Source organism: Tyto alba, unplaced genomic scaffold (assembly GCF_018691265.1).
Source record: "Tyto alba isolate M040663 unplaced genomic scaffold, T.alba_DEE_v4.0 Super-Scaffold_19, whole genome shotgun sequence".
Taxonomy (NCBI): domain Eukaryota; kingdom Metazoa; phylum Chordata; class Aves; order Strigiformes; family Tytonidae; genus Tyto; species Tyto alba.
In genome coordinates, this window is record NW_024881281.1 from 1,326,556 (window position 1) to 1,345,357 (window position 18,802).

Sequence of the window (18,802 nt, forward strand, 5' to 3'; positions counted from 1 at the left end):
TGTTATTTAATTTATGAATAGTTCAAGAGAGAAAGCACCAAGGAGTTAGAAGGTGCAACCGTGGCATATCTGCAGCTCCAAATGTCTGAGGTGCCAGCTGAGATATGGGAACATCAGACCAAAGGTACGAGAGATGTAACTGATATGGTAGGGCCAGGTTCTGTGGCTTTTAGATTTTAGAAACTGACTGAGTGTGCGGTTCTTAGTAGGCTGCGGAGGGGGAACATGGCTGCTGAGGCAGGAGACATCATGACTAAATATTTTGACAATGGTTATTCAATTGTAGGGCATGACGATATGTCAGGTTTGGGGTGTTTTTTTTTTTCATACAAACATCTGATTTTCAGAATAACAAACCTTTTAATAGAATGGGAATATAATGTAAAGGTAACTTTTACTCTGTTATGGAACAAATAATTTTCTTGGTGGTGGGGAGACCTGATGCAAAATCTATTCCTTGTAACAGTGAAAGTAGCCCCCGCGTCTGCCAGACGTGTTTCTCTAATTGGGCCAAAGAGTCATTCAGCTGCATAGCTGTGGCTTTTATGTTTTCAAGATGTTAGACAAACTCTGTTCTTCAGCATGATTTGAGACCGAAGCTGTTATGTTAGCCTACACAGAGATGAGAACCTGAACTCTGAAAAGGGGTTTGTGTGGAGCTTCAATATTTTTGACCAAAACTATTATCCAGAAAACTTCTACTCAGAAGTCATTTAATCCTGGAGTTGCCTAATTTACCACTCACTAACCTGTTTGACCTGAGATGTTACATAGTAAATTGAGTCCCCTTCATTAGTATCCAGGGTCATCTTTGAGCAACTCTTTGCCTCTCAGCCTTGCTGAGACTGAAGAACTGTTCTCTGTTCCACCAATGTCTTCATTTGGTGTTAATGCCACTGTGCTAATGATTAGCTGCCAGTGGCTCTAACAGGGCCCGCTGCAGGAAAGACAGTGGCAGGCATAACTTTGTTCCTGCTGCTTACAGGGGAACACTTAATTGGTCAGCCTCCTCCATGGTTCTCTGGTGACAGCTGCAAAGAAAAGATCAACACCAAACAGATTAGTGCATCTGCTTCCATATTCAATCATTTAGAATCTAAAAATAAACATTTTGGGTGCAAATTAAGTAATGGGATAAAAGAGATTGTGTTGTATACTGTAATTACTGTTACAGAGTTTAAAAGTTAAAAGCTCACAGTGCTCACAAAAATGTTGAGGCAACAAAGGATAATGTCAGTAAAAAGGGACAAGCCTATTCAGAATTTAGTTTCTTTTTATTGAAATGAGGAACTAATTTCTGTACTTGTATATCATGCCAGTTCTGGTAAGTAGTGGACTGATAGGTATATGCAATAATTGAATGATTAAGGGCTCATTAGATGGTCACGCCAAAGCCCTGGTTTTTGTTCACCCTACTGGTAAGTGCTCCTGTAGTAAGAATTCGGTTACAAGGATCATGTTTGGTGTGAAATAGTATCACCTGGCCATTCATTAGCCTGAAGGATTTCATTGTGTTTACACAAATGTAATAACTACATTCTGGGAACAACAGTTTTGCAAGTGGTTACTGTAAGGCCTTGAGTCAATAACTTCTAAATACTCCCTTACAGCTAGGAGCTGAGCGGAATTAGCCGTTCAAAGGTTGTGTACAGAGTACAGACAACTCTCAGTTAAGCTAGAGAGAGCGTTTCATAGAAGGCTTATTGCACAAGACAAACATTAGAACAAGGAAAAGACAGTTGGGAGACCTGTTTAATAAATTGGCATTATGCTTTTAACTCTTGAAGAGAGGAGAAACAGATCATTTAGCTCATATTTTAGCTAAGGAAAATTAGAAAAAAGTTCTTAGTCATTAGCACCAAGTTATAGACTTTGTCTAAGGACAGAACCAAATTTGCTGCTATACTTTCTTTTCTATAGATATGTAGCACTGGGAACCTAAAGATGAAATGGCGTGGAAATAATCTGTACACTACAAATACAGAAGTAGTGTGCCTAGAAAGACTGGAACAATGGCACTGGGTTAGTCAATGTGTTTTGTTTGGTGTGCAGGTTCTTGCTCTTAAGCCCACAGACAAATTTTAAAGTGTCCGCTTGTGTTGTTATCAGCCCTGGAGCTTCATGTAGAAGCTTTCTGTTTAGTGAAAACCTTTCCTTTTTTTTTTTTTTTTTTTTTTATATATATATATATTTGTTCATATTGGGTTTTGGTGTGGGAAGGATTGTAAATGTGTGGTTTATCTAAAATACAGGATAGTATTCAGCACTTCACATGGTCAGAGATGTATATGTTTCTGATCACATTCTTATGTCAGAAGTGTTACTGATTTCAATTCAGTCCTGCCACTGAAAGTCATTTGAGCCCTGTGGGTACTGAATAAAATACTTCCAAGCCAGGCTTTGCTTAGCACCATTTGTCAATAATTGAATAGTCTTTAGCTTTAGCATTTTGTAAACTCTTTCATTTGGTTCGTTATGTCACAGGCATTGCTTTTTGTTTAGAGACACATGAGCTGTGTCTCTAAACACAGAATTTGATGCTAAGCAAAAGCATCTCTTCTGTGGTGTTTGGCTGACTTTCAAATGTCATAAGGAAGTGATCTTTACTGTGATACTATAAAGAACAAGTATACACACTGTTTCTGAGGGAAAAAAATAATATTCACTGATCTTTTTTTTAAGAGCGTTTCTTATTTGTGAATAGCTTTTAACTTGGCATTAGAAATTGTGCCTTCCTATAAAGCTCTGATAAGATGCAAACCAAACAGGCAGCACAGCTGCTGTGAGTCTTAGGCATTCAGTATCATAATATTCGTTCATTATGAGAGTCCTTGCCCTTAAACTGTCAGAACGAGTCTTTAGAGCTTTTTGCTCCACGATGTAGTGTTCATCAGTGTCATCCAAAATAGCTTATGCTCATTTGAAGTGTGCGAGTAGTCTCTTTGTCAAGAGCTGTGTTGAGAAGCAGGTCGGTAACACATGGCAATGGCTGGACACTACTGCGCTGCCCGCTTGGTCCTTGCGTTCCTGCAGCGGCTGTTCCTGTGCCGAGGCAATGTACTACTTGAGCATGAGCCAGCTGGCGCATCTTTCAACTTTTGTATTATTTGATTCATTTATCTTATACTTCTGTCAAGCCAGGTCTTATGAAATAGTGTTAACTGAAGTATACACTAGACTTCAAGTACTCCTTTCAGCTCGTGATTAATCAGGGCAGACACATTAACTTTTAAAGAAACCCTGTTGTTTGAAGGATATTTTTTGTCTTCCTCATAACTGTGTTTGGTATGTCAAATAGTTTTTAAAAGTTTAAAAGCAGACAGAGGCATCTGTCACTTGCAACTGAGAGCTTAACTGTGTTTGTATTTATCGTTGGTTGGAGAGGTCCCTGGCACTGCACACTTAAGGGAATAATCCTGCACGCTTAAGCTAGTAGATGAAGAGGACAGTTCTGGAACTGCTGTTTATTGTCCTTACCTGTGAACTGAGAGGCCTAAGAAGTTAACTTCCCCATTCCTTAACTATCAACCTGCGTGCCTTTTCCCTCAGAAGAATCTGCCTTGATATTCTGCATTAATCCATTTTGAAAAGGATTGACTTTTTTTTTTTTATCAGTAACTTCTGAGACAGCTTTGTTTGAGTGCTTTGCTACCTTGTACAAAATATTTTCTTTCAGCTGCTGCTCACAACATTAGATTGAACTGCCTCATTACCTGTGTGCTTCCTTCTGCTGGGGTTCAGCTGCATCTGTTTAAAAAATAGTGCACTTTATGTCCTTTTATTACAGCTTATTCTTTGCACAGTCTTTGGTATAATTCTTGAAGTTTAAAAATGCTGGTGTGTTGATTAGTATCTCCTGCCATTCAATAGAATGGATTTTAAAAGATACAAAATTGACAAAAAATTCTTGCAACTGGTTATGTTGACTCATGTTTTGTGTTAGGTAACATCACATAGGATCTGGGATTTTCTCAGTCTTACTTTTTCTCAGTAGTCATTTCATCCACAGAGTCAGCTGTATCTCAGATGGTATGAAACAAGGAACAAGGAAAACTGTGTTTCAAAACAAATGTCAAACAGAAGTTGATAGTCTGGAAAATATTATGTCATGATGGTGGACACAGGCAAAGACTTTATTTGTTGGAGACACCTCCCTTATACTCACCAGTCTGAGGACTGGCTTCTTATGCCTAAAATAGGAGTATTTAATTTCCCACAATTGTGCAACTGCAAGGATTGCTTTCTCTTCTATTTTCTGGGGTTTATTCCTCCTCTTCTTAGAGATCACAAAATGGTGTGTTTAACCACAGTTTACAGTGCAGAATGCAGACACCTCTTGAGTCTTGCAGACTTTTCTCCCCAAAGAGCTCTGTAGATTTTGTCTTCTCTTAGCTGGAAGTATCTCACAGAGTAGGTTGCAGCTTTATGGCCAAGACTTTCAAAAGTAATTGTCAGATAACTTTTTAGTTGCTTAATTAGAGACACCTTAAAAATTACACTTGGTGATAGTCTTACTTATTTCACTGTGTTGCTGTACAACCTCGGGAAAATAAGATCACTTCTCAGGACTGCTATTTCATATTCTGTCTTGTCCATTTGGATTACATGGAAGGGTCTCTGGTTCGCTATCTGCAGTGATGCATACTTGTAATTGCAATTAACAGTTGGGCTGTCATGGGCAAGCAAAGACTAAACAGCAACTTACAGTGGATCTCAATACTGGAGTTTTTTAAAGAACCAATTAGAGCTCTTAACCTCCCTGATTCTCTCACATACTCATCCACTCCCACTCCTGGTGTTATTTTCACCATCATCCCTCAGCTTCGTGATTTCATTGCACAGAGCCCCTTGCTCCCTGGTTGGGACTCTGTTGGCAAGTAGCAGTAATAAGGTTATTCCACTACTAGCATGACTGAATTAGGAAGGTACTAAAATGGTAATGATCACTTATTTCAGAAACACATTTAAATATAGATATCTCCAAATTCTGCTCCCAGCTGGCATAATACAGCCGATAGGAATTCAGTTACACTCTAGCACGTCTGGCAGTTTCTGATTGATTAAATGCAGCAAAAAGGCATCCAGTGTGTACTATGAAACTTAAGAGATGAAGAGACAATCCCTGCCCTCTAACTTCTTCATTATCCCCAAAGTTAATTCATAAGCAAAAATGCAGGTTTTATAGCTGATGTAATAATGTACACAATATGAGTGATATTTAGCGTAAAAAGTAACTCAAATTCATGTCTGGCTGAGAGAGGAACAGAACCATAAACTTTCATCTAAAAAAGATGCTTCAAAAAGAACAGATTGCGTACCATACTGAACCTGTAATGAGCTGACTTTGTACTATGTGTGAGGCAGATTTTTTTTATTTACTATTTAGAAAGCGTTTTCAATTTTATGAGTATCTGAAAGAAATCACAGAACATCATTATGTAACTTTGCTCTGTAGAACTCTATAGCACTCTAAAAACCTCTGGAATTCATAGGGACTGTCAAAAGAAAAGCTGAGAGATACTGTAGCTGCTCTATCAAATTGAAACACAATAGGTGCTCTATCAAATTCTGCCTTGGCCTGTGAGAACAAAGGCATCCTAGATAATTGCATGTGAGGGTGTTTACTTTTCATGCTGTTCATGAGTTCTGAGCCAAAGCCACTGAAATCGAAGGGAAAGACTTCTGTGTACTTCAGTGAGCATTCATCATCTTACAGCATTTTTACTACCTTGAATACTTAGCAGGATGTACCTTGCTTAATCATATTTACCAGAATTGAAAGTGAAACAGTTTTGGTTTTCCAGTTTTACAAAACAAAGTCTCTGCAGTAATCTAGATGGGCTGAGTCTGAGAGGTGAGGATGAAGTGGCCTTCGAGTCAGTGTGGTGACTGGAAGCAAAAGCATTACTCCTAGTTACAACTACTACATAAGGGGAAGGCATAAAGAAGAATCTGGAGTTTCTTTGTCCACTAATTAGTTGCTTTTATTTCACATGCTCATATGTTCTTTTGGAAAAGTAAACATTAAAAGTCATGCTGCTGTCTTCTGTGCTGAAGAACTGTTCCCTTTTTTTTCTTCTCAATTTTATCAACACTAAAACCTGCAGTCTTTTTAAAAATTAGTTGATGGATTGCTGATCATTCGTTTATGCTGTGCTCATTGTGTCTATCAGTACCGACCTTGAATACCTCTCACTGAAAACAGTCACTCATTGTCCATGGTGCATTCACTTCTGCTAATTAGAGATGGGGTGGCATGGTAGTTTGGGGGGGTTTGGCATTTGGTTTGGTTTTTGTGGGTGTTTTTTGTCTGTTTGTTTTGGTTTTTTTCCAAATGACCATCTAACTGGGTAGGAACTGATCTGAGGAACTTCTTAAAAAAAACCTAGCAAAAGCATTCACGTGCTATCGTTTCCAAGTTCCTTATCCAGAGCTATCAGAGATTGTATGGGCAGAAACTGTGGGTGTATCATTAGGTACTTGAGAAGTCATCTTTCCTGATACGGTCATTCTACCCCATCAAGACACTGTTAGCTGTGAGGATTTATCTTTTATCACTCGGAAGTCATTTCAGGATGCCAGTCATCTGTCTTTCATACATGCAGATTTGCTTCTTCATTGAAAAAAAAAAAAAAGATTTCAAAAGCAAAAACATGGTAGGAAGACAGGATCAGAGATGTTATGTTGGATGGGGGTTTTGACACTTCATGGAAATACAGGAAATATTGATCCTCAGAAGCCCTACTAGGAAGATGAACAGTGTGTTCTTTTAGAGAATTCTCAGATTGTAACTAAGTCTTAAAAGCTGGTACATGAGAAGAAAGAAGGAAAATAGCATAGTGGCTTTCAGCTTGTGCTGGTCAGAGAGCTCTCTTGAGCTGCTTTAACCTTACAGATAGTGTTGTAAAGTCACAGAAAATTCCCCTCTATGTTCCCTTCTTTCAGGTTACAGATGACTAAGCCAAAACTAGTCATCATAAAAACAAGATGATGCATGAACGTACTTTGGACCAAAAATCTTACTATTTCTGTCACTTGACAGCACACAGTCTACATCAGCTCCTTTTGCTTTGGTGGCTGTTGCCCAAATACCTCCTTACTGCAGTAGATAGGTGAAGCATTTAGGCTGCATGAAGTAATTATTTTGCATCTTATCCTTTTGGGAATAGAGACAAAAATTGTTATGGATAATAATAGTACCTGCTAATTAATCTGTAACAATCCTTTGATGTTTGTACTAGGCCTGCTTATTCTAGGTTAAATCGCATGACTTAACCCACATCATAAAGCCATCCATCACTTTCTAGAATCTGTGTGTATTAACACAGGTTCTTCCACATATCTCTTTTTTATTTTTAATAAGTGATTCTTCAAACTCTCAAGTGATGTTCCCTCGTCGAAATGCAGCTTCAAAGACTATCCTCTCTGTCAGCATGGTCAAGAGTTGTGTAAATAAGCAGTATCTTTGCTTACCAAATGAAAAACGAGCTAAATAGTATGTTCCTAGTCTGGAATTCCTGTAGAAAGAGTGAGGTAGGAAAAGCAGAGTGATTAGAATATCTGCATCTTTTACTGGTAGAATACTGCATCCAGTCTGGGCCTCCAGTACAAGATGAGTGAGTTCAATGGAGGGCCACCAAGGTGGTGGGAGCTGGGGCACATACCTCATGAGAAGAGGCTGAAGGAACCAGGCTTGTTCAGCTTGGAGTAGAGAAGACCCAGGGGACCTAATCACAGCCTTCCAGTGGCATTAAGGAGGTGAAGCTAGGCTCTTCACAGTGGTGCATGGTGGGAAGATGAGAAGCAGTGGGCAGAAGTTGAAATAAGAAGTCCAGACTGAGTGTAAGGGGAAAGTTTTTCTCGATGAGGACAGTCTAGCAGGTTGCACAGATATATTATGCAGTCTTCTTCCTTGGAAGCCTTCAAGACCAGCCTTGATCAAGCCCTGAGCAACCTGGTGTGACCTCCTAGCTGACCCTGCTTTAACAATTTAGGATGAATGTTTCTCCAATTCATACAATCATTCCATGATGAACAAAGAAATATTTAAAAAAATAGATGTAGTGAGAAGATACATTTAGACTAAAATATTTATTTAAATTTGTGATAAGAGACAAAATCTCCAAAATCAGTACAAAGGTTTGCTCCGTTAATTGGATCTGGCAGCAGAAGTTTGCTTTCTGGTATACTCAACAGACACTAAGAGGGTAAATGGTCTGTATTTCAATGTATAAATGTTTAGCTGGACTTGCAGCTCAAAATCAGTGAAAATTGACTAAAAATATTCTGAAGATGCTGAAGAATGTGCCATGGAAATTGTCTTTTTTGGTAGGACAATGTAGGTATTTTCTAGCTGTCTATATGCGCTCCCAGCCCAGAACCCACCCGTGCCCTGGGCTGCAGCCAGAGCAGGGGGGGCAGCAGGGCCAGGGGGGGGATTCTCCCCCTCTGCTCCGCTCTGGGGAGACCCCCCTGCAGTGCTGGGGCCAGCTCGGGGGCCCCCAACAGCAGAAGGACCCGGAGCTGCTCGAGCGGGGCCAGAGGAGGCCACGGAGATGCTGGGGGGGCTGGAGCAGCTCCCCTGGGGGGCCGGGCTGAGAGAGTTGGGGGGGGTCAGCCTGGAGAAGAGAAGGCTCCGGGGGGACCCTGAGAGCGGCCTCCCAGGGCTTAAAGGGGGGACAGGAAAGGAGGGGGGGGGACTCTGGGTCAGGGGGTGGGGATAGAATGAGGGGTGACAGTTTAAACTGCCAGAGGGCAGGTTTAGGTGAGATCTAAGGCAGAAATCCCTCCCTGTGCGGGGGGTGAGACGCTGGCCCCGGGTGCCCAGAGCAGCTGTGGCTGCCCCCTCCCTGGAAGGGTTCAAGGCCAGGTTGGACGGGGCTGGGAGCCCCCTGGGCCGGGGGAAGGGGGCCCTGCCCGGGGCAGGGGCGGGGGGGGTATTGGATGGACTTTTAAGGTCCCTTCCAACCCAAACCATTCTATGATTCTGATAAATTTAGATCTATCGAACCAGGTTGACCCAAAGAAATATGCATGATGAAGTATGACTTGATAGAAAGATATGGTAAATATGCAGATCAGGTAGCTTGAAATAGTTTCTTTTTATTTGATGTGGACAGTTTAGTGGAGCCATTTTAATATTTTTAGAGCAAATGACCAAGATGCCCAATGATTCTTTTTCAATGTGAAGGAGATCAGCTGCTCCAGCAGTTGCGACTGCTGCAAACATTGTAAAGAGTTCAGCAGGAGGGTGCCCTCGGTTTTGATAATGAGTTAATAATGTCTTGTGTATTCATTTTAGCATTTTTCAGCCAACCAACATCACAGAATTTTTATGGAAGAAAAACGTCTTACAATTGCTTCATAGGGAAAGCCTGTGGATTAATGGCACAAGTAAGGAAGCAGTACACTTTCAGAAGACAAAATGATTTATGAGTATACCTCTGTTTTCTCCTGATTTTGTCATCTTCAAATCGAGCTTCATGATTGTCCCTCAGTGAGGAAATATAGAACTGGATGATGATCCACCTTTCTCTGGCTATCACAATTGTTCCACGTTCTTCAGAGCCAGAGTTTTTGGACTGGGATGCAGTACTACAGTGAATGTGAACACTTGCTTTGGGAATTAAACTCAATCAATGTCTGAACTTGTGCCTAAGACCAATTTCCATGGGCCCAAGTCAAAAAAATGGTGGTCCTTATCTCTTCAAAACATGTATGACAGCACGCAGTATCAACATGCCAGTCAGGGTGGCACTGAGATATGGAGAGAAGTTGGGTGAGAGAAATTGAGAATGAGAAACATAGTCTCTGGGTCTAGTACAGGAGGACAAGGAAAATTTTACAGTTGTATACATCAGAGGTTTTATGGGAAAGGCTGACAGGAGGATTAGTGATGCTTTAGCAGAGGAAGCATGTTTTCCAGTTGGTCAGAGCTCCAGGGGTGAAGATCTCAGCACAGTCCCCAAAGGAAAGAGAAAGAGAAATCGCTGTGAATGTTGTCATTGCCTACTCTCACAGTGACTCTACAGTAGCCAAGGGAATAATAATGAAAAGATTATGCTGCGAAGGAAAAAAAAAAAAAAAAAAGGGGATTTGGAAGCATTTTTTCTGATTATTTCCTGATACAGGTAAGATCACTAATAGTTTTCTAATGGTTTAACTTCCTACTTCCTTAATCCAGGATGAAAAACTGTTATCCTGAGTGTATATTACCCATTTTACTATTAAGCAAAAATGTGATTTTCATTAGTTTAATACCATGCCTACGTGCTTCCAAAACAGAATATGGCAGAAATAGACTGCATTATGTGCAAACTTAAGGCTCTGGGGATTTTGGTGAACTTCCCGATAGACTTAATGGCCTTTTTCATAGCTCATTAAACTCTGAAGAAAGAGTCTCTGTTCATATCTCATGCAAAGCCTGGACTGTATTTTGTAATTGCACTAAGTTTAATGTAAACATGTGAAATCAATCAATTAGGAGAAAGTTATGTAAAATGCAAGAAACAAAAAGCCTCAGAAATCAGTGATGGAACACTGGATTAAGAGCCCTCATCATAGCCCAGACTCACTTTAAACAGTCTGGTGTGAACTGCAGGTAAGTTTTAAAATCCTGTCAAACTGAAGAACGTGATCCACCCTCCGTCACAGCCTAGACTTAGAACTGTACTCAAGTATTTTATACAGTAGCTAAATCAACGTCCAGAACTATAGTATTATCTATTCAACTTCAAAGGTTTTGGAGCAGTTTCTAGGAAAGTGTATTGTTTTAATGATATTTCTAGCATATTCCTATGAGAAGGAACGATTGGCTGTACGTTCTTTCACATTGTGGTTAGGGACTGTGCTGTGAGATCAAAATTTTGTGTATGTTTTAGCAATATTTCAATATCTTTGGATGAAAAACAGCCCAGAAATGCAGAATGCAGTTACACCAAATAAAAATAGGCATCATGATTTCTTAGGCTGAATTTTAGCTTCTCTTCCCTTTTGTTTAAGGCATTCTTAACTTTCAGAACTTAAGTTACTTTTATACTTCAGTACTCTATTCTTAATTTCAGCCCAGAAATTTATGGATTGTTTTTTGAAAACGAGCATTTAAATCTCTTGTATTATCTGACCTTTATTGGAAATTCTGAATCCTACTGACATCAACCAGTGCTCTGTTACTTAACTTGGGGTTTCTTCCTCAGACCATGCTTTTGCTAAGTGAGAACACATTTGCAATTCTGTAGTTCACTGTTATTTCTCAAGCAAAAAAATCTTTTTGCACATGGTAATCTTAAGGCCGTCTTCCTTTACATTCTGTTGTGAGAAATGTGAATTGCAGGACCAAAGATAACAAACACTTTTCTATACGTTTTCCCTATCCACATGCCAGCTCTTCGCTTTCCTTTTCCTCCAGGCAGTGTCATCTTCAGTAGGCTAAATGTAATGAAATTATGTCAAGGAGTGTGGGGCCCGCAGCCCAGCAGCCAGCCACACGCAGGACACCGGGTTTTATGCCGAGGCCACTGCCAATTGCTGTTTGACTTTTTTGCTTTAATCTGCCAGTCGCCAGCCTTTGCTGCTGCAGCAGGGGCTGAGGATCCTGCGAGCCAGGCAGTACGTTTCAGAAGTCACTTCTGCCTGAGGCAACGTGCATCCAGGCACAAAGACATTGGGTTAGTGGCAGTGCGATTGCTTCGTCCATCCTTCACTTCCTTGTCGATGTTTGTAATATGCACTCATGGGAATTTTGAAAAGGGAGGCTGGTGAGGGGATTTTGTTATTACTGCATTTCTAAATTTGACCTAACTCTTACAGCTAGTAGACAGGAAGGGATGGGTTTACTGGCACAGCACTGTAAATTTACACAGTCCTTAACTTTCATTTTCACCTTCAGATGCTCATATCATTACATTTTCCACACTGCCTGGTCATTTGACATGCAATCTTACACAGCCTCAGTCAGGAGATGGCAAATGAAACATTACACCTTTTACCCAAAACTGTTACTTTTAGTATACCGTAGATCTGCGGGAACTAAAAAGGAGTCCAGACAGTGGATTTGGGATCCTACTTGTATTTGCGTTTTTTAAAGTGCCTAGGCGTGAGGCTTTTATTTTGCTTTAGATAGAAAGTTGTTATCCCCACTTTTATAAAGAACATTTCAAAATAATCAAGAAGCCACTGAAGAAGATGCTACAGTTAATGGTAAATGTGTTAAAATCTTTAAAGGTACAGTAAGCGATCAAAACAATGAACCAAAGAAACAGTTTTTCCATCTTGCAAAGTTTGAGGGAATATTCAAACCAAACGAATTTTCTTTGGGAAATGAAAAAACAAACCCATGTAAAAGAAAATGATTAACAGTAGTCAATATAAGGAGATATTTGGGAACACCTTTTTTAACAGTAGCTATTAATGTTAGTAATTGTATCTTTCTTTGTCAGAAACTACCAGAAGCTTCCAATAAAAACAGTGAATCTAATGAGGTTCCAGAGCATAGAGGCAGGAAGAATTGGTGAGAAACTATTGTTTCATCGTGTAAATGTTTATTTTAAGACATACAGCACCTGGGAGCTGGCTTCCATGGACTGGCTTTTTTCTGTGTTTAAGGGTGGAATGTCATAAGGAAAGAAAGTGTTCTCAGAAATATCTTAATTTTTATTTTTTTGTCACCTTCTAAATTAAATGTAGAAAACTGACAAAATTCAAGACTTCAACTTTATCAAAATTACCAGTTTCATTTTCTATGTCTTCATTAGACATTTAAAGAAGTATAAGGTGAGAAATTGGAAAATTCTAGTCTTATATTATTGTGTAATTTTCCAAATGTGACATGCATATGCAGTTGTTACTATTTCTGTCTCCATCCTTTAGTACAGAACATTTCCACCACGCTCCACCCAGAAGAGCGCTAAGGACAATGACTCTGAAACATACCCATGTGAGATTAGCAAGCACTGAAAAATAAGACCAACAGAAGTGGGTCACCTATAACCTTTAAAGAGTTCTTATCATGCAACACCTGGATTCTCTACAACCCATGTTTCACCAGCTTTCTCTTCCATTTCTGGTACATTTGGTATTTAGTGTGGGAATTTGGGAACTAAAAAATACATTTTTTGCAGATAACGTTTTTGGATGAGAAGTGCAAAGCTGCTAGCAAACTGAGACTTGTAGATACCATCCCAGGATGGTCTGGCACACGGTCTACGACAGACACAAACCCTCACCATTGCCATAATATACATTTATTTACCTCTGAGTTGAAAAAGTAGGGAGGTGCTTTCCTGTGGCTCTGTGCCCCATCATACCAGGCATTGAAAACAGCACAGAGAGGCAGCACTTGGCTTAAAATAACTTTAAGTATGTAATACATACTGAAGCGTTGCCAGGGAAATTATGTCCCTTTTACAGTTAAGTGATAGCAAGCTGGAAAATGTGAATGAAATCTCATAGCTAGGTAGAGAAGTCACCACTTCAGCCCAGAAAAGGAACAGAAAGTGAATGAATGTTTTTAATGGACCAAATGTGTTAATTTATTTGTACCACAAAGCGGTCACATGTGAAAGAGTGAGCGCTTTACTGAAAAGCACGAGTCCACTTCCATGATCTAAATGGTCTTTTGTGATCAGATGCCATTTTGCCTGATTATCTTACTCTTTGGTGTCTCATCTCTAGTTATAGGCATCTTTTTTTGGGGTGAGTCCTGCCCCTCATGCTGACTTGTAATTGTTTTCTGGTGGTTCAAAAATATCTTAGTTACAGCTGATCTTGCTGATGGGGCAGGGAGATGGACCAGAAGCCATGTGGGGGTCTTTTCCAATCTCTTTTTAATGATTATTTGCTATTGGTACTTTAAGGATCAGATTTCCTATTCAGCCAGTGAAGTTAATCAAATGGGGTAAAGCAGGAAGCAGAGTACATTTCCTCAGGAAAAGGAAAAGGTTTATAAATGTTAGGAAAATATTAGTTAGGTAAAGGGGGTTACAAAAAAATGGCTAGTAATTTATGAAAAGCTGGGACGATTGCACATCATCTCTTTAGGATTACATGAAGTTAGGAAAATGAGCCGTTATCATCAGCTTGGTTTCAGTGTAATAGTTCTTTTTGTGTCCCCATCTCAGACAAGCAACCTTACAAACAGCTTGGGTTTTTAAATGTTTTTAAGAATATAACTTCTTGAGCTGATGCAGAATTTTGCAGTCAGTCAAAGAATGTGACTTGATTTGAATGAAATTGCAGAAAGCTTATTGCTGAGGCTACAGGCCGTTACATTTTTCAGAAACAAAACAGAATTTAACTCAAAATGACAGCATGGTCGGAATGCCATTGAATAGGTCAAACATTCTGCTCTGAAAGGGCACCTCTTTCATCAAAGTTAATGCAAGAAAAGCAACTAGTTCTTGCATTTTGACATGGCAGAGGCAGAAGTGGCTGTGCAAAAGTAGGAAATATGTGCAGAATTGGTTTTCTGCAGAAAGAACTTTACAAGCACTGTAGAATATTTGTAGAAGGAGTGCACAGTGAGCTTGTTTAGTTAATCTCTGGCTCCACCTAAGAAATGAACGGTGCTCTCTCATCTGTATTATACAGTGGGAGTTTTATTATCAGTTTCGGTGAGCAAAAGAGCAGGTCCTGTTTGATAAAACTTGTCACGAAGCAGTTCCATGAATGACCATACCTCAGCCAATTCTTTAAACCATTCTTATAAGGAAACATGTTTCTCCTCTTCTGATAATTCCAAATCTGATTTTTCATATCCAATCCCTACATAGTCTTTCCTTGATTTAAGCAGTCTCCAAGCACAGGGAAATAAGGGGGCTCAATAATAAAAACTTAGAAACCATTGGATGTAATTGAATTCACTTAAATTTCTACTAAGATATGTTCTTTTTTACAGTACTAGACATTAAGATTCACCATGTTCTGTAGAAAAGGGAGGTTAATTTAATAAGAAAGGGACGGATGCAAATAGAATTTTTAAACCTTGAAAAAATAGCAAATGCAAAGAAGAGTGTAACCTTGTTCTTTGAACTCTGAAGTTTCCTTTTGGGTCAAGCACCTTTAATTTGACCCTTGAGATACACAGAGTTGTATTCACACTCAAGCAATTACAGCTGTCTGTGGTTTGGGAAGAGCTGTCATGGATCAGACCAAGGTAGAAATTTGTGGTGTGGCGTTGGGTCACACAGCTCACACAGTATTTCTGTCTGCTGATTAGATGTCTGGAATATTTTAAACAAAGGGATGTCAAGTGATAATTCTGGTTAGAGGAAGGGCATCACGTTAAAAAAAAAAAAAAAAAAGAAAATCTGTGTGAATGTTCATGAGCAGTGAATAGAAAGAAGCATGGGCTTGATACAGGCAAGCAGCTGAATGTTCAAACTACAGAAAACTCAAGTCTATTTTTCAAGAGATTCACCTCTAGCAGCCCTGGGTGGTATATATACAGGTGTATTCATTCATGAACACATGTACACATAACTCAGCTTACCTCTAGGAGTGTTTTACACAAGCACGTAATGTTAATTTTTAAATAGAGAAGCTAGACACAGAAAGAATAAAATGCCTTGCCCAAGCTTGTCCAGTAATAATGTGACAGATGAGAAGAGAACATGCATTTCCTTGTTTCTCTTGAAGCCTTATGCCTTATTTCTGTAGATCTATGATCAGCATCTGTAAATCTTTCTCTAGTTACCACCGTAACGATTTTCACGCTGTATTACCAGATTTAAGAATTGTCTTTAATTTGACAATTAAAAGTTCTAGACAGTTTCCTTAAAATAGTCATGCATAATATCAACAAGCAAATAACTCAGGCCAAAATCCTTGCGAGTGTACTGGCATACCGCAGCATTTCCGAGCCCGCAGTTGCCTGGCAGCACTTTGTGCTGCACGCCACGGTTGGCTCCGGGATTGCTTGTGGCTTTCAGACCACGGGTAGAAACCTGATTTTATAATATGTGAATGTCCACACATTGCCTAATAAATGTAATGTGTTGTGTAAGTTGCCTAAGATTGAAAATCAGCTCCGTAATCCCATCTTCATCGTCAAGCTGCCCGTCTGGTGCGTGCACATGCAACATGGTGTGAATAGTTTATACTTCAGGGATTTGCAGTTTCCTTCCAGTGTTTCTAGTGCATTGGAAGAGCACCAAGGGACAAACCTCCCAGGCAGCAACAGATAGAATAGGGAGCTCTGGAGAGAAAGAAATACTACAAATACTCTATTGGGAAAGATCCTTTAAAACTTGATCAAAAATAAGGAAGTAATATATTTATGTTAAAATACCTGTCCTTAGTTATAATTGCCTGTTTAAATGCTTTACTGGTTCATATCCTAAAGCTCTGTGGTTCTGTAATACTTCTCTTGAAGTTGCTGACTCTCTTTCTACAGCTGCTATTTTAATGTATAGAATGGCCAGTGATAAAATCTATAAAAGTTCGTTCAGGTTTTTTATTCTTTTTATTTTAACATTGCCCAGAAGGCTGCCAAAACTGCTTAATCTGGTATGCTGTCCTTATCACAGCGCGTGTAGAAATCAAAGTTACTTGCACACTGTGAAGGAAGGAAGGAAGGAAGGGATGCTGGCAACATCAGGAACGAGTCACTGCTCTCCCTCCCGTCACACGCCTTATGTAATCCTGCTGCAGCACATCAGCTACACGCCCTCTGGTTCCGAAAGAAATACGGGATGTTTGAGATTCCCCTTTGACCACTGTCCATATCTAGCCTTACTCTGCTGTTTTGCACACGTGGTCCTGGAGTATAAAATGCTTTTCCTCCCAGGAGGGATACAGAGCAGGAGAGATTAAAGGAGAGAAACTTTGTCAGAGAAGACCATCTCCCAGCTGGTTTGGCAAAACCAGGAGCACGGTAAGGCAGCCCTGCATCCAACTGTTCAGTTTGCTGTTCAGTTACTGCAGCTTGCAAGTGAAAGAATTATATGGCAAAGTCTATTTTTTTTTTTCTTTCCCGTATTAGGAGTCAAGTGTTGGAATCAGTCTCCTGCTCTGTTTCCAAGCTGTCCTGCTGCTCTGAAAACTTTATCCCCCTTTCTTCAAAGGTTTGTGCATGTAACACATAATATTGTAAATGGTATTTAAAGAGCCCCGTTGTGGAGAACATGAAAAGTGAGCAAGTTCTTACTCTGAATGCCAGCAAATGGAAAATGTGTCTTCTCTCTTTTTTTCTTTTTCTTTTTATTCTTCTTTTTATTTTCTATTCTTTTGGGGTTTAGTCTTACTTTTATTTTTCCTCTTATTATTTTTTTCTTACTATTCTTATTTGTACTTCTTTTTTCCTTTTCTTTTTGTGTATTTTTTTTCTGGTTTGTTTGTTTGTTTCTGGTTTAAGTTTTCTTTTTTCCTTTTTTCTCTTTCTCCTTCTCTTTCTCTGTTTCTTTCTCTTCTTTTAAACTTTCTCCCTTTCTTTTATTTCTGTTTTTCTCTCTATCATTTCCTTCTCTCTTTTTCCCATGTTTTACAAAAATATATAGACACACTGCAGCATTTTTTTATAGCAGAGTAGTAATTTAGATTTGTTCCTATTTTGTAACTGTAGAGAAATGCTTATTACACACTATTTCTTTTACTTCAAGTAACAGACAAGTCCTAACACCTTACAGTTTCTGCATGAATAGTTACGTGCATTTCTTCTGTGATTTTACAGCAGACAGCATCTTGGGAACCCAGCGATATAACTTTTACTGAAAAAGCAATATAAGTAAAAAAAAAATGCATAAATTACATCAGGATTATGTGGCAGTGTATTTTTTTTTTCTTTATCTTTAATTTTTTGGAAACATCTGTTTTTGATTTCTGTTATGAACCAGATTCAAACACTGAGGCTAATTCTGCTTCACTTAGCAATTTGCTAGTTTGCTCTGTTCTTCCTGGCACACCTTACCTGGTGCAAAAATCCATTTTAGGATCAGTAATTAGCAGAAATTGCACGTTCAAATGAATAGCACTCATACTTTCTTATCTATATGTTACATTCAAATATATGGTATGTATATATATCTTATGAAATACAGAATTCAGAATCTCAGAATTCCATTTCTCTCTGGCAGATGAATACATTGCAGAATGTTCTGGTTAATTTACAGATCATTTTTTTTCTTTCAATTTTATGTAAATAACGCAGCAACATTTTACATCCCTTTTCCTAGCTGGCATATAGTGATGTGAATTAACAGAGCATTTAATAACACTTAAACTTATGAAAAACACAGAATTTAGGAAAAAAACCAAGTGTCAGAACATGCTTTTCACAGAACTAAGGCATTCTCTTGACAGTATTTTAAAATAAGAGATGGCTGCAGCATTACACTGACGAACTGTTAATTTTAGCATCAATACTCTGAGTCAAGTAGTTTTTCTTCTTTTAAAACAGGAAACTAATTAGATCAGAAAAGTTCATGTGGTGAGCTTCTGAGCCCTTTTGAAGGGAGTTACCTTCTTAGTCAAAACTGACCTTGGTTTTTTTTTCCCCCCCATCAGAAGTGTTCCCACATCACGCAAAACAAGATTTCAGCACTGTGAACTAAAATAATAAATAAAGCATACAAAATGTTGTGCCCATGGCAGTTTGCATTCAAACCTCGTGCTGCTAAGAACCAGTTCTCTGAAGAGAAGGATATCAATAATAATGTGGAGAAAAACAGGAAGATCCATGGGTAAGATCTTTATCTTTTAACAGCTTCATAGTTTCTCTTTCATTGGAAAACTAAATATATTTAAGTGAGATGGTCTCTGGAGAAACCTGTAACATGTTTCCAAAGCAATAATATTAACCAAAGAACAG

General features: G+C 39.1%; 1 protein-coding gene across 3 annotated transcripts in view; it reads left to right on the forward strand.

The window, feature by feature from the left end:
* Positions 1-20: 20 nt before the first annotated feature.
* The window catches only part of NOS2 (nitric oxide synthase 2), a 37,125-nt gene continuing 18,343 nt past the window's right edge, over positions 21-18,802 (forward strand). Inside the window, exons 1-4 of one of the 3 annotated variants that reach the window (XM_033004815.2) lie at positions 21-124; positions 16,524-16,870; positions 16,979-17,060; positions 18,499-18,674. In XM_033004815.2, coding sequence (XP_032860706.1) covers positions 18,568-18,674 — 107 coding nt within the window. In that variant the 5' untranslated portion in view covers positions 21-124; positions 16,524-16,870; positions 16,979-17,060; positions 18,499-18,567. Of the gene's footprint in view, positions 125-12,879; positions 13,064-16,481; positions 16,871-16,978; positions 17,061-18,498; positions 18,675-18,802 lie in introns of those variants that run through there. The other 2 variants (XM_033004816.2, XM_042791527.1) reach the window with 2 other exon arrangements.